This window comes from Serpula lacrymans, assembly GCF_000218685.1.
Source record: "Serpula lacrymans var. lacrymans S7.9 unplaced genomic scaffold SERLAscaffold_7, whole genome shotgun sequence".
NCBI lineage: Eukaryota > Fungi > Basidiomycota > Agaricomycetes > Boletales > Serpulaceae > Serpula > Serpula lacrymans.
Window position 1 is genome coordinate 1,272,252 of NW_006763296.1, and position 15,659 is coordinate 1,287,910.

The window sequence follows — 15,659 nt, forward strand, 5'->3', positions numbered from 1 at the left end:
CAATTTCCGTGATGCTGTTCGCAAATTTTATTCTAAGAATCCCTTGGCTCCTAGGAAGCTTAGAGGCATGGATTCGAACCTTTTTAATTCCCTTTTTCAACCTATGCCCAAATATTTAACTACTACCTCCGGAATTAGGTTGAGCCTAAAAGTCAAGCCTTAGGAGGGGGGTAGTGTTACGATACACAATTTTTGGACCTTTAATTTTCATTCTCCTCTTTAACCTTTTTCTGTAGTTTTCACACACTGTGCCATGCGGCACTTTCCCTTTTGTTCAAACTCCTCTTTCTCGCGCTGCACTGCCTTCCTTCTTATTTTTAGCTACAAGTATCTCACACAGTGGAGGTGGCCACAGAGGCTGTGTCCATGACATCATCAGTCACTGCCTTCATCAACTGTATAGTACATATGTACAAACAAACTTGTAGTAGTATATATACCCTAATAGATCAAGGAGACCCCTCAGCGAGTCCTCCTGTTGTATCCTCACAACTAACTTGTTGAAGCCTAAAGGGTAACCACTCCCTCATCATCCTCTCTATAGCTTGTCTGAGTTGTGCGCCAGAGTAACAAACTCTTGGTTGTTACAGGCACACTACCAAAGATGGTTGATCTTTGAAAGAAGGCTGAAAAACGCCTTCAAAAACAATTATGAACAAGAGAAAGCAAGAAACCGGATCTTGCAACTAAAACAGGGAAGTAAGACAGCTAGAGACTTTTTCTTAGAATTTGACAGCCTGCGAAGGAAAGCAGGGTACAAGGATGATTCAATTTTAATCACCTTGCTCAAAAAGAACATGAATAACACGCTTGTGGACAAACTCTATGTTATAGGGTTACCACCAGATCAATACAAAGAATGGAGGAAACTCCTTAATTTTGATCAGACTTGGAGAGAAAGAGAGAAGGAGAAGAAGGGCTACTTTGGTCAGACAAAGAGGACCAGAGCGAGGAAGGACGATGGAGGCGGAAAAAAAGCCTATTCTGGAACCAGAGACAGAATTGGAACTGTTTATTTGGGTACTGGGCAACCCATGGAAATAGACAAGGCTAAATATAGGAAAGAAGGACTCTGCTTTAAATGCGGAGTCAAAGGACACATTGGAAAGTTCTGTCCCACAGAAGGGAAGAACAAGATTGACTTGCACACAATGATAGCGGCATTGTCAAAAGAAGAGTGCAAAGCTCTAAAGCTGGATTTTTGAAGAGGCAACCGATGAAGCATCAGTCTGCCAAGCCTGAATATGTCAACCCTCCCTGTTGATGATTCCACCTGTACTATAGTTACAAATAAAATATATTTATGCAAAGAATCAAAGACAAAGAAAGAAGTTAGGAACAACATAAAAGATGCAAACCAGAAGAGGGGACTGGTAAAAGAAACCCCAAACAAAAGTACAACCGCAGCAGAAGCGGTGCACGATGAAATGACAAACACAGCTACGGCGGCGGGCAAATCATCAAAAAGTGCAGCATCAGCAGCGGATACTAAAGAAATTCTCATACCCAATGCAGCACACTCTACAGAGGAAAGTGCAGTAGAGACTATGAAAGACAGGTCAGGCACCCATGTAAATAAAAACCTAGAAAAAGAAAAAAGGAAGTTGATGACGGCAGCATGGACTCCCAAGTGGGTTGCAGAAAGGCTTGGAGACCAACAGGAAGAAAGATCTATTAGAATCTTGAATGCCTGGACACACCACAAAAAGGGACAAGAAGCAACAAGAGAAACTGTGACAACACCAACAAGACACAGTCTTGCGGCACTGGAGCACAATCACAACAAAATCTCAGTGGAGGAAAAGGAAGTGTACAACCTATCAAAGGAGGGAACTTGTCATTACTAATGTTGGTATACACTAGAAGAGGACTTGTTGAGTCTCTCCCCATGTATTGCTCCAGTATATATACTGAAATACATGAGGTACTGTACAGTTGTAAATAAAGTTTAAAGTCCAATGTTTAGCATATAACTGGTCACATAATGAGTCTAGACACTGGTCAGGTGATGTGTCACATGATTGGTCATGTGACTATGAGAAGTCCAAAAATGTAAAGTAAAGTAAATGGTCATATGATCAGTCATGTGACTTGGAAAAAGTAAAGTAAAAGTACAAAAAGTGAAGCATAAGTAGGTGCTAGTATGTCAATTGTAACAGAAACCATCAAAAAACTCAACACATTATTATTACATGATGCCGAGTTAGCTATCTTGGAACTTCATACTCCAAAAAAGTACATCCGAGGAATGCAGGGAAATCAAATAAATATTACCTGCAAAACAACTACACTAGACACGCAAAGATGATCCAAGTGCTGCTAGACAGCGGATGCACAGGAAGCTGCATAGACTCTAAATTTGTGAAGAAACAGGAGTACCAAACACATAGAATTCTGAGACCAATACCAGTATACAATGCCAATGGAACTCTAAATAAAGATAGAGCCATCAAAGAGTTTGTTGAACTCGAAATAGAAATTGATGACCACTCCAAAAGAATTCACTTTGCTGTCACAAATCTTGGCAGTGGAAGAATGTTCCTAGCATATAAATGGTTATTAAAACATAACCTAAGCATTGACTGGTAGAAATTGGATCTAAGGTTTGAGAGATGTTTGGAAAAATGTAAACAAAAGGTCCAACTCTCTGATCCTGAGGAAGACCTGGAAATATACTCCGAAGAAGTAGACTTCCAAAAGGGGGATCAGCTAATTTAGGTGAATCCACTTAAATACGAAAGAACCGAGATTCCAGAATATTTTTACCAGATAAGAGCTACAGGCACCACAGTGTCGATGATGAGAACTGTTGTTAGCAGAAACCACACACAAAAACAAACTAACACACAATCCTCCCAGATTCCACGGAACTTGTTTATGGGCTTTGCCTCCTAGAACAGTGGAGTGGTCTGGTTGTTTGTGGGGTGGTATGTATACTGATCCTTCAAAGTAAAACCCAAAGATGAATGGGTGTATGGTTTTGAGGAGGAGGGATAGTTGGAATGCAGGAAGATAGGGGCTTTGTGGCGAGTATAGACGAGCACTACCTTGCTAATCGTAGCACAAGGTAGGTTTGAGAATGACAATATGATGAGGTGACAAAGTTCCCAGTGATAGCAGGCTCCTGACACACAGACTGTAGTGCTCAGAAGGACTCTAATCAAAAGGGATGACAATCACTTTCAAAAGTGACAAGTGACGATGACAGCAGTTGACAGTGGTAGCAGTGGGAAGTGTTGTGACCACACTGAATCACAAGTAGTAGTGAGTAGTGAACTTGAGATTAGAGTAGAAGTCTGGATTCAAGTTCTTGTTTTTTTTACAAGGTAAAATACAGGGGTTTATATAGTAAAAGAAAAGTAGGCTATGCACAGTATAGCTGTGCAAAAAGAATGAGAAAGAACATGAAGGAAGGAATGTACGCTGATGAATCCTGCGTAGGTAGTACAGGATAAGATTGTCAAAAAAAAAGGAAAAAAAAAAGGGATAGAACAATGAATGCTGTGAGTAATGTCACAGGTTTGTACAGCCATAAAGTAAAGTCCAATAGCAAAAAGAGAGCAGGAAAATCATGATGTCATGGAAAGATACAGTAAAAAAAGGGCAAGGCAAAACACTATCAGTATCAACACAGTTCTTTTATTGTCAGTCAGGCATTCTAAAAAATATGTGTCCATAAAAATGATTCAAAAATCAAAAATAATTGCACTGTAAATGAATGTTCTGCTGAAAAAAAAGAAACTGGAGCCACCGGTCCACCACCTAGTCCAAATCCAACAGTTCCATGGCCTTACCAATGGACGGTTGCGTTGGACCACCTGGTCAAATGAGGGAGGGAGAGGAGTAGTCCCAATTTGGAACAAGTGAGTCCCAGGGCACAATGCAATGTGTAGCCAGTGGCGACGCAAAAATTTGCCAAAATGCCGAAAAGCGGAAAGTACCGAATGGAAAAGCAAAGGTGAGCATGACTGGATTGCCTAATAGAGGTGGTGCTGATCAGCCACAAGTTTGAAAAAGGCAATATTAATTACTATTCCATGTGGCACTGTGCCTGTGTGGTGCAAAGGCGAGTCTTTTTGAATATTCACTTCGTTATTGACACCTGTTGATGCTACCAATCAACTTTGGTGCATGACATCGACTCGGGCAGATCCGTTGTGTTTAACAACCAAGAGTTAGTTACTCTGGCGCACACAAGAACACTATAAAGGTAGTGATGAGGGAGTGGTTACCCCTTTAAGCTGTGGAGAGTTTGTTGGTATACAACAGGAGGACTTGCTGAGGAGTCTCCTGGATCTATTGGTGTATATATACTAATACAGAGTGTTTGTACTTATGTACTGTACAGTTGGTATAGTCAGTGGCTGATGATGTCATGGGGCCTAGCCTGCATGACCAGCTCCACTGTGTGAGAGAATTGTATCTAAAAATAAGAAGAAGGCAACGCGGCGCGAGAAAGAGGAGTTTTGAACAAAAGGGGAAGTGCCGCGTGGCACCATGCATGAAAGCTAAAGTATACAAGGTTAAAGCGGAGAATGAAAATGAAGGAAAGGTCCGAAAATTGTGTTATCGTAACATTGTGAAATCAACCGATATATCCTGCCAAGGACCAGCTGGTATTGGATTCGGCATAAGTTTATAGGCCGGCGGTTGGTGAGAATTCTTAGCCATGGCACACCTCAGACAGGATTTTACATATTCCTGTACGTCTTTGACCATGCCAGGCCACATATAGTTTCTGGAGATCAACTCCATTGTTCATTACCGCCCAGGGTGCCCAGCCACTGGAGTATTGTGATGTCTATCTATTGCCTTGATCCTTGCGGACTCAGGCACATAGATTTTGTCTTTAAAATGGAAAAGCCCGTCTTCCCATAACTAGTTTTCATTGCCACCAAGGCGCGCCTTCTCTTCTGAGGAGATGTTTTTCTTGAAGACTTCCAGAAGATCAGAATCCTGCCCGATTCTAATATTGGCAACCCTTCATTGGTTTATCAGGGTGACACCTTTGTTGTCATCTTCGATGCTGTTGGCATGATCCTCTCTTCTGGACAAAGTGTCCGCTTTTCCCATAGAGCTTCCAGGCTTATGAATTAATATATAATTAAACCTTGACAAGTATACTGCGTAGTGGGCCTGTCTTTGGTTCAAGTCTTGGGCCGTCATAAAATACTCCAAATTCTTATGATCAGTCCAAATTTCAAATTGATGTCTAGCACCTTCTAAGTAGTGCCGCCAGTGCTCTAAGGCTCTAATGATGGCTAGCATCTCTTTGTCGTATATTTGATAGTTGCGCTCTGCAGGCGACAAACTATGTGATAAATAGGCACAAGGTCTCCAAAGATTGTCAGGGCATTTAATTGACAAAACAGCCCCAGTAGCAAAATCAGAATCAGTTTCTAGCCGGAACTCTTTGTCTAATTCTGGAAATGCTAATATGGGCGCTGTTGTAAATGCCTGTTTAAGCTTATCAAAAGCTTCTTGTTCTTGGGCACCCCAGTGCCAAATGATATCCTTTTTAGTGACATCGTTCAACGGTCTCGTGATTTTTGCAAGATTTTTGATAAACCTTTGGTAGAAATTACCTAAGCCCAGGAAGGCCCTAACTCCTTTGGCGCAAGTAGGTTCAGGCCAATCCAATATAGCTTGAACTTTCTCAGGGTCCATCCTGATTCTGTTCTGGCCAATTATCATACCAAGGAAGTCTACTTCCTTCACTTTAAAGTTATATTTTTTGGGTTTGACAAATAGGTCCCGTTTCTGTAAGTGTCGAAGGACTCCTTGCACAATCCTGTCATGCTCAGCCTCTTCATCCGACTTTGTAAATATCAACAAATTGTCAATATAAATGACAACACAGTTCTCCATATCCGCAAAGATCTTGTTCATCATGCTCTGGAAGGTTGCCGGTGAATTGGTCAACCCAAAGAACATAACGAGGGGCTCGAAGAATCTTTGATGGCACGTGAACACGGCCTTCTTCTTTGATGCGTACATTATTGTACCCCCATCGGAGATCCATCTTTGTTAAGATCCTGACACCAGCCAGCTTGTCTACTAGCTGACTGATCAAAGGCAGTGGATATGCATTTTTAACCGTGTACTCATTCAAGTAATGATAGTCCATAATCATACACTTCTTTTTATCCTTTTTAGGAATGAAGAACACCGGGGACATTATAGGGCTTTTGGAAGGTCTGATGTAACCCTTCCTAAGTTGTTTATCTATGGAACTTGAGACCTCATCTCTTTCTGGAGCAGAGAGGGGAATCATGTGCCCTTTTCTTTTCTCGGTTTGAAGGTGTCTTTCAAATCTATAGCATGGTCCCAAGGCTTAGCCTCTGGGAAGCGCTCTGATTTATGTTGTGAAAAGACTTTCCAGAAGTTATGATACTCGGGAGGTACCAGCCTTTTAATCTCTTCCTTGGGTTTTACCTCATCATCGTCAATCTTTTCTGGAGATCTGAGCTCATAAACGTGACCAGCGTTTATCTTCTCAAGACCCTCATTGTGACGGACGTGATTCGGTTTACCCATGTTCACGCACTCCTGAGGGCAACGTGACAATGTGACAACCCCTGTCTGCCAGTTAATGTCAGGATTGTGTTTGAATAGCCAGGTCCAGCCCAAGATTAAATTAATCTTCCCTAGTTGGGTAGCTTCGGCAGTGACTTGTTCTCTGTATCCTTGGTATTCGACAACAAAGGAACATTTGTGATACAGCCACCTGCGTTAAGTGTACCGTCAATGTTATAGATGGGAATAGATACATTTAATTTTACAAGGGGGAGTCCAATTTTCTCTGCCCAGACCTGATATATGAAGATTCTGTTAGCACCTGAATCAAGCAGTGCGCTGGTTGGGTGTACTATGCCCTGGGCAAGGTTTTTCACACCAATGTCTAAACGGATCTCTTTTTGGAATAAATATGTGCGCATCAACACACACTTTGGGATTTTGGGAAAGGGTGGCTCCAACAAAGAAGAAAAAGTGTCAAAAGCTAAATTTTTTTCTATTTTATTTTTACCAGAATCAAACACCCTAGTGTTTGTCTCGCTGGGGCCACACTCCAAAGGAGACGCTGGTGCAGCGGTAGTATTATAAATATCACAGTCACAATGCTTCATACAGGTACAGGTTTCAGATAACAAATTTAGAAATCTATCTACAATTTGGGGAGCCACCCCCTTCTTTCCATTATTGCTCGTGCAACACCCCGGAGCAGGGGCCACCTTGTTGTGGTTTACTTTGTTGTTTTGTGGAGCGAAGGCACCCAAGTGACCTAAGCTCCGAACTCTTTTCCCTAAACCTTTATCTCAGCGACCTGCTGGTTGTAAAAGAAGGCCCGGATCTCGTCGTATGAACGACCGGCCAGAGTCTGGAGCTGATTGTCGGGTTTCTCTGTTTCTAGTTGGCGTGCCTGGCGCCCTTGATTATTTTTTTTGTTGGGCGGCCGGCACCCCGTTTTTGCAATCTTGGGGCATGTGTCCCTCTTGGCCGCAATTGTAGCAGTTCCCTTTGAATCTGCGTATCTGTCAGCCCTGGACCACGCCGATATCCATAGGGGCTCCCTGCCCTGGTTGCAGCCCAAACAGTTTGAACCAGTGAGAGTGATTATGGTGGTTTGATGACCCAGGGCACCTCTGGGATACATTGTTTTTGGTGGTGGACCCGCCACCAAATTGCATATTGTAGAACTCTATCGCCCTACCAATTTTTCGAACCTCCTCAGCAGCTGCTGCAAGGTTCTTGCTCCACATATCTTGTATGTAGAGCTGTTAGGCAATGACTGGTGATACATTGTGCTTCAACAACTCCACTGCATGTTCATTCCCTAGACCCCCTTGAATGGAGAGGGCCAGAAACTGGGTAACAAAGTCATCTGTCCTCATGTTTCCTTGTTTGAAGGTACGGATTTGCTGATGTGCCCCGTCACGCTCAGCTTGGGGTTTGAAGTATTTTTCGATCTCGACTTTGAGATCATCCCAGGTAGGCCACACTCCCGCTGTGTAGCACTCCTGCATTCTTACTTGGGCATATTGACCCGCCACAGGTCCTTTCAGCCTTGATAGCACAGCCGTCGCTATTTCAAAATCATCAGTGAATGCGTCCCAGTTCGCTTTGATCCAAATCTGGAGCTTGATCCACCATTCGGCAAATCGCGCCCTATCTCCTTTGAAAGCGCCGGGGTCAGCAACAATCTCGACTTTCTTGTTGAACTTTTGCTCAACCGTAGATTCCGCTGCTGGGGCGGCTTGAATCTCGGCGAGCTGATTTGTTAACGCCTGAATCTGTGCACACATGTTGTGCAGCAGACTGTTTATATCTGGTTGCGACGACATGTCGACTTGTTCTCTTTGGTAATGTAAAAAAAAGGTAACTGGGGGTCCCCGCTTGCTATCTGCGGATCAACCTCTTCCCAGCTGAGTATTGGATCTCAATCTCCAACTACTCACACTATAGTATTTGAAAAAGTATATAAAAAGTATTCGTAATAAACCCTGGTCCAAACGGTTGTCAGGGGGTGGTCCGCTTATTAAGCTGTCAACCCTTCTCCAGACTGGCGGAGGCAAGTGCCCAGCCTGGTCAGAGGAAAGAGAAGGTGAAGTTTTGTATGTAATTCTAATCAACAGCGGTTCCACACCGACTGCTGAGTTAAGTACTCCCCTTAATGCTGGGGGCCGTGTATCAAAGGTATTGTTTTTTCTCCCAAAGCACTACAAGGCCGTCGCAAAGAGCGCACCTATTTGCTATGCGGGATATTCCCAAACAATAACCAAATCTCCTTCACCCTGGAGTCCGGGTGCCCAGTGAGACTTTTTGCATAACGTGTGAGAGAGTAGAAGAGCGAGTCCTAATGTAACAACCAAGAGTTGGTTACTCTGGCGCACACAGGACCACACTACAAAGGTAGTAATAAGGGAGTGGTTTCCCCTTAAGCTGCAGAGAGTTTGTTGGTATACAACAGAAGGACTCACTGAGGAGTCTTCTTGATCTATTGGGGTATTTATACTAATACAGAGTGTTTGTACCTATATACTGTACAGTTAATAAAAGCAGTGGCTGATGATGTCAGAGGGTGCAGCCCGTGTGATCAGCTCCACTGCGTAAGAGACTTTGTGTCTAAAAGAAGAATAAAGGCAGTATCACATGAGAAAGTGGAGTTAGAATGAAAAAGGAAAGTGCCGCATGGCACGGAGTGTGAACTATAGTAAAAGGTTAAGGCAGAGAATGAAAATTAAAGGAAAGGTCCGAAAATTGTGTTATCGTAACAGCTGTTCTATCCATCAAATGCCCTGATGATCTTTGGAGACCTTGTGCTTACACTTATTGCACGATTTGTTGCCTACAGAGAGCAACTATCAAATTTACAACAAAGAGATGCTGGCCATCATTTGAGCTTTAAAGCACTAGCAGCACTATTTAGAAGGTGCTAGGCACCAATTTTAAATCTGGACACAGTCTGGAGTATTTTATGATGGCGGCCCATGACTTGAACTAAAGACAGGCCCGCTATGCAGTATACTCGTCTAGGTTTAATTATAATTTGATTCATAAGCCTGGTACTTCTATAGGGAAAGCGGACACTTTGTCCAGAAGAGAGGATCATGCCAACAGCATCGAAGATGACAACAAGGGTGTCACCCTGATAAACCAATGAAGGGTTGCCAATATTAGAATCGGGCAGGATTCTGATCTTCTGGAAGTCTTCAAGAAAAACATCTCCTCAGAAGAGAAGGTGCGCCTTGATGGCAATGAAAACTAGTTATGGGAAGACGGGCTCTTCCATTACAAAGATAAGATCTATGTGCCTGATTCTGCAAGAATCAAGGCAATAAATAGACATCATGACACACCAGTGGCTGGGCATGTGGCAACGAACAATGGAGTTAATCTCCAGAAACTACATGTGGCCTGGCACGGTGAAAGACATACAAGAATATGTAAAGTGTTGTCTTCGCTGTGTCATGGCAAAGAAATCTCATCAACCGCTGGCCGATAAACTCATGCCAAACCCAATATCAGCTGGTCCATGGCAAGATATATTGGTTGATTTCATAACAGATCTACCCGGATCAAATAAATATGATTCAGTAATGGTGGTAGTAGATTGCTTCTCCAAAGAAAAATTGTATTCATTCCCACAAACAAAAAAATTGCCGCTGCTGGTATAGCACACTTATCTTAATACTTTGTGTGGTTTATCCACGGGTTGTGGGAAACGGTTATCTCCGATAGGGGACCTCAATTTGCTAGCAAATTTACAAAAAAAACTATGCCAGATGATGGGCATCAAACCTAAATTATTGACAGCATTCCATCTGCAAACAGATGGACAAACAAAAAGACTCAACCAGGAATTGAAACAGTATCTCTGAATATTGATTAATGATAGACAGATAGATTGGGCCAAGTAGCTAAAAATAGCCCAGTTCCCATATAATGCCAAACAGTTGTCGGCTACAGAAAAAGCACCATTCAAAGTTACAAGGTTTCACCTTCTCAAAATGGGTGTGGAACCTGGTAAAAGCAAAAACAAGACTGCTAAAAACATGGTCAAAGACATGAAGTCTGTCTTGGACAAAATATGCAAGGTGCTTTTTAAAACGGCAGAGCAGATAAAAGACAGGGCAGAGCATAGACACTCTAAAACCCCTGACTACAAGGTTGGCAACCTGGTCTGGCCAGATACCAACCACTTAAAATTAAAAGACCAGTAGTCTAGAAAACTGGCCAAAAATGGATTGGCCCTTACCGGATTAAAGAAATCAAGCCAAACACAGTGGAGCTGGATGTAACAAGCAAAGTTGGTATACTCTGGCACACAACTTAGACAAGCAAGAGTGAGGGAAGTAGGAGTGGGTAAATCCCTTAGGATAAGACCGTTGTGAGTAAACAACAGGAGGACTTGCTGAGGAGTCTCCTTGATTGATTGGGGTATATATACTGTTACAGGGTGTTTGTATATGTTGTACTATATGGTTGTTAAGGGTGGTGGCTGATGATGTCATAGGGTGCAGCCCTTGTGACCAGCTCCACTGCATGAGAGAGCTGTATCTAAAAATGAGAAGGAGCAGTGCAGCAAGAGAAAGTGAAAAGTCAGAACAAAAGGAAAGTACCACATGGCACAAGTGCATGAAAAATAAGACAAGAGTTAAAAAGGAGAATGAAAGTTATAAAGGTCCAAAAATTGTATACCGTAACACTGGAACTCCCAAAATGAATGAGGGTGGTACCCACGGTCAATTTTAGCCATGCAAAACCCTACAAAGGACTGCTGCCTGGACAGCGCATAGACCAGCCCAGACCGGTTGTAGTTGCCCAGGAAGGTGAAGAAAAATTTGAAGTTGAATGTGTGGTGGATGCATACTTAAAGCATGGAAAATTAAAGTTCCTAGTTCTCTGGAAGGGCTATAGAGACAAGGACAGAATGTGGGAACCAGAGGCCCATCTGGACAATTCCCATGATGCTGTTCATGAATTTTATTTCAAGAAACCCTTGGCTCCTAGGAAGCTTAGAGACATAGATTTAAATTTTTTTAATTCTTTTTTTCAACCTATGCCAGAAAATTTAACTACTATCTCTGGTACTTGGTCTTGCCTGAAAGTCAAGCCTTAGGAGGGTGTTACAATACACAATTTTTGGACTCTTAACTTACAATCTCTGATTAAACCTTCTTTTCCATTTTCACACACTTGTGTCATGCAGCACTTTCCTTTTGTTCAAACTCCATTTCCACTTTCTTGTGCTGTGCAGCTTTCTCTATTTTTAGATACAACTCTCTCACACAGGGGAGCTGGTCACATGGGCTGCGCCCTATGACATCACCAGCCACCACTTTCATCAACTGTATAGTATACATGTACAAATAGCCTGTAGTTGTATGATTACCCTAATAGATCAAGGACTCCTCAATGAGTCCTCCTGTTGTTCACTCACAACTAACTCAGTCTTATCCTAAGGGGTTTTTACCCACTCCTACTTCCCTCACTCTTGTTTGTCTGAGTTTTGCGCCAGAGTACACAATTTTTGGTTGTTACAGTACTATTTTGACATCAGGTTTGTAGGGGGTCAGGTATGAGACTTTGTCATGCTTAGTTTATAGGTTCTCTGGCTTGTACAACATGTGACATATGAGTTCTAACATCAAACAGCTCCTATATTCTATTGTATAGGCAAATAACTTGAAATTAGAAGCCTCTTTATCTTTTTTCTTTGTGAGGCAAGCTCAAAAATCATGCTCAAGCACACATTACCAATGTTACCCACCTGGATTATATGTGATTATCATCAAAACTAGATTTGGGTTATCTGCCATATGGCATCATGACAAATCTAAGGTTAAAATAGTACAGTGTTCCAAAGACAAGTGAGATATCCCACAAACTAGCTTGGCTGTCTCATATAGGACAATTCAAGGATAATTGGGACATCCCATAAAATAGTCTGGGACACCCCAAGGATAATTGGAATGTCCCACAAATAGGCATATGTTAATTCTATCCTTAAAACAGTAAAAATAATAATTAGTTTCAACCCTTGTCATAGAGTATTCATTGTGAAGGTGTGTTACAGAAAAATAATGTGTGGTGTCTATGATAATCTAGTTTCTCCTTGATGATAAAGGCATGCCTCAAACATGGCAGAATTACTATCAAACTACTCCAAGGATATTTTGTATAGTTAAAATACTTATAAAGACAAATCCTTTGATCATATTTCCATAAAGAAATAAGAAAGAGATGGAATATCATTATTGTGAAATTCAAATTCAGTAGATCCAGTTAAGAAAAAATCAGAATATAATACAGGCCAGGAAGACAACATATGTAAAAATATTTGCCATGGACTGAGGCTCAAACTACTGCATGCGTAAATAATGTTATAATGCACTTATATGTATTTCAGTTGAGGGCAGGTTATTTTTGAGAGCCTCATCACCAGTCCCACTTACACTCTAGTCTGCATCCAAAGTGAGGACAAAAACTGTAGTACAGGAATCTCCCTAAGCGAGTCACATGTGGGGACAAACAGACACGTTGTGTCCGTATTGCCGTGTCTGCCGAAGCAATCCAACTCAATGTCGCTCAGTCCTGCAAATATGGCCAATCTACCTTTGTATTTTTGCCTTACAGTATGAAGGCCATATACTTAATTGATACATTATTGATACTCAAATGCCCCATGATACATGACTACCAACTAGAAGTAATTGGGAGCCTTATTGATGGCAGGAATATGCTGTTTTGTGACCGCTACAGGAACAGGTAAACCAACACTTTTATTCAACTCATGCATGTTATACAGGCTCTCTTTGAATATTTGACGCTATACTTGAAGGCCAATTGATCATATTGAGTGAAGTACTACAGTTCAAAGCCTGGTGCTGGTTGTGAGTTGTTGGAATACTACCTTGGTTGGAAATGAAGCGGAGAAAAATATTAGGGACTAAGATTAAAGCAAAAGTTTGCAGATTTACTGTTCATTAGTATTGTACCATTAAGTGGTGGTGGATATATATACAACCTGTAGGCAAAACAGGTTGTTGTATGTTCACTTCAACATTCAACATTAACAAACTTGTGGTAGTGCTGCCGCTCCATGTGACAATACCATTTTTGGAAGGCATGCCGTGGATGCCATGTTTGTTTGGCTGCTTGATGGGAAGAGATTCCTAAATGGTATGCCTAGGGGAGACTACTTACACTCCCACTTACACTTCATGGCTGCAGTTATGGGACCTTGTAAAGAGATACACATGGGATATCTACTATTAGGACATCCATAACATTGTTTCAGGACATCAGACTGGGAAGCAGGACGTCCCAGCAAAATCAAGGCTCTTAGCTACATAGCAATACAGTAAAAATTCAAGCTAAGAGCCAGGAAGCTGGGGGTGACTGAAGTGAATGATGAGGTGATTCTCAGGTGAAGTAGAGATTTCAACATGTAGCAGTATATGTAGAAGCATGCCAAAAATCAGGTGCCAAGCCACCCAAAGAAAAACAAACAAGTACAAGTAGGATGTCGGTCCTAAACGAGTTGCGACGAGGAATGCGATGTATCAAACCTGGTCACTGTGGGACCAGGAATATCAGTTGCCGATTTCTCGCACCAAGTTATGCACCATAGCACGTGACCGTGACAAGTCACAATGTGAATGTATAAAGAATCCCCGGGCCTCCCTTCTTCAAGTTTCTTCCTGACTTTATCCTTTTTGTTTCAATACTTCCTCGCAAGCACCCATCTCCATCCGTTTTCGTATAGTTAATTGCTTGTAAACTGGTGAGTACGTTCATTTTGGTTTCGTATCATGATGTGTATCCTTGTAATTTGCGTTCGATATTCACTGGCCTTACTCCAAAAGGTGTGCTCGCCGGCGTGCCCTGAGGCCAGTGGAATGAGACATCTACAATATTTCTGACTTGCTCGTGCCTTGCTCTGCGTACAGTTGCTTATCATTATCTGACTTTTAGGCAAACTGGTACGAGTTACATAGTGTTGGGTGGATTGTGTGAGGTGTTTTTATAATTTTTTGTGCATGTAGTAACTTGAAATACACCCAATACCCCTTTGCTAGTAAAGGTTTCATTATTATTTGTCTTGCACATCTCATTTTTGCGCTTTCTACTGCAGTCTTCTCAATCATGACTGAGAATGCGCTACCCGGCGCATCGCTATTGCAGGATCAGACGACCACTATTAGTGCTGCAGATGAGATACCGCAGTTCAAAGTATATAGACCGACTACTGCACTTCAAGCAACCCGTATGTTTCATATCAATGTTATATCAGCTATATTGAAACGTCTCGCTTGCCAAGATGACCTTCCTGACTCGTATTTCACACCAACTGCTGCTGATTTGAAAGCAGCTCAAGCGACGTTGTCTGGACGTACACAATCGTTGGTTAATGCACCTCTGCAGATTCGGTCTGTCCGTGAAGCAACAGAGAAGGCGAAAAGAGACAAATGGCCCAACGTAGGTCTTCATACCATCTCCAACTTTATTGTATGTCGACCACACGCATCGAAGACTACCATCCGTATCAGATTCACTGATCGAACGCAACTCGAGAAGGTATTTCTTTCGACCGAGAAAATACGATCTGTTTATGCTTTCGTACGGTCGTCACTTCGAGACAATGTAAAACCTATCAAATTCGTTCTATGTACGTCACTCCCGCCAGCTATCATTCCGTCTATGAAGATATGAAAACCAAATTATAGATCAAACTCCACCTAAACAGGACTTCAAGGTCTCTGACCCCAAAGTTCGCGACCTGACGCTTGCCGAACTTCATCTAGCACCATCTTCTGTCCTTCTATTGCGGTTCGAAGATGAGTCTCTCAATCGTTAGTCTGTTATCACAGATTGCTGTCACAAATGGTGGACGCTACTGAATTGCAATCATCATGGTCAGGTTCTGACTTTCCTGCGCCACTGTCACCGTCCATAGTAGCTCAGGCTATGGATCTGCCGCCGCCTCCAAGCTTCGACCATCCTGACCAATCTCAACCACCATCGGCTCCATCAACCCCACCTGCTTCAAAGCTGGAGAAAAAGATCCCCAAGTGGCTCAAGGCTGGTTTGAGTATGACTCTACCTTACATCACATTTACAAATTCTGACCAAACGACTTGCTGTGACCAGAGAAA

General features: G+C 42.3%; 4 protein-coding genes across 4 annotated transcripts; 3 read left to right on the plus strand and 1 right to left on the minus strand.

The window, feature by feature from the left end:
- Positions 1–797: 797 nt before the first annotated feature.
- SERLADRAFT_438228 (uncharacterized protein) lies at positions 798–1,205 on the plus strand (the record flags this gene model as incomplete). Its single annotated transcript, XM_007318561.1, has 1 exon — positions 798–1,205. The coding sequence occupies one exon, from the start codon at positions 798–800 to the stop codon at positions 1,203–1,205; it is 408 nt and encodes a 135-aa protein (XP_007318623.1).
- Positions 1,206–1,427: 222 nt separating this feature from the next.
- On the plus strand, positions 1,428–1,847 carry SERLADRAFT_438229 (uncharacterized protein; the record flags this gene model as incomplete). The annotated part of the gene is made up of 1 exon (XM_007318562.1): positions 1,428–1,847. One exon carries the CDS (start codon positions 1,428–1,430, stop codon positions 1,845–1,847), a length of 420 nt encoding a protein of 139 aa, XP_007318624.1.
- Positions 1,848–7,303: 5,456 nt separating this feature from the next.
- SERLADRAFT_438232 (uncharacterized protein) lies at positions 7,304–8,342 on the minus strand (the record flags this gene model as incomplete). Its single annotated transcript, XM_007318563.1, has 3 exons — positions 7,304–7,492; positions 7,548–7,748; positions 7,800–8,342. 3 exons carry the CDS (start codon positions 8,340–8,342, stop codon positions 7,304–7,306), a joined length of 933 nt encoding a protein of 310 aa, XP_007318625.1.
- Positions 8,343–14,205: 5,863 nt separating this feature from the next.
- On the plus strand, positions 14,206–15,594 carry SERLADRAFT_468167 (uncharacterized protein; the record flags this gene model as incomplete). Its single annotated transcript, XM_007318564.1, has 5 exons — positions 14,206–14,581; positions 14,639–14,982; positions 15,037–15,172; positions 15,231–15,356; positions 15,425–15,594. Coding segments are annotated over 4 exons (765 nt in total), but the record flags the coding sequence as incomplete, so codon positions are not given.
- Positions 15,595–15,659: the final 65 nt, after the last annotated feature.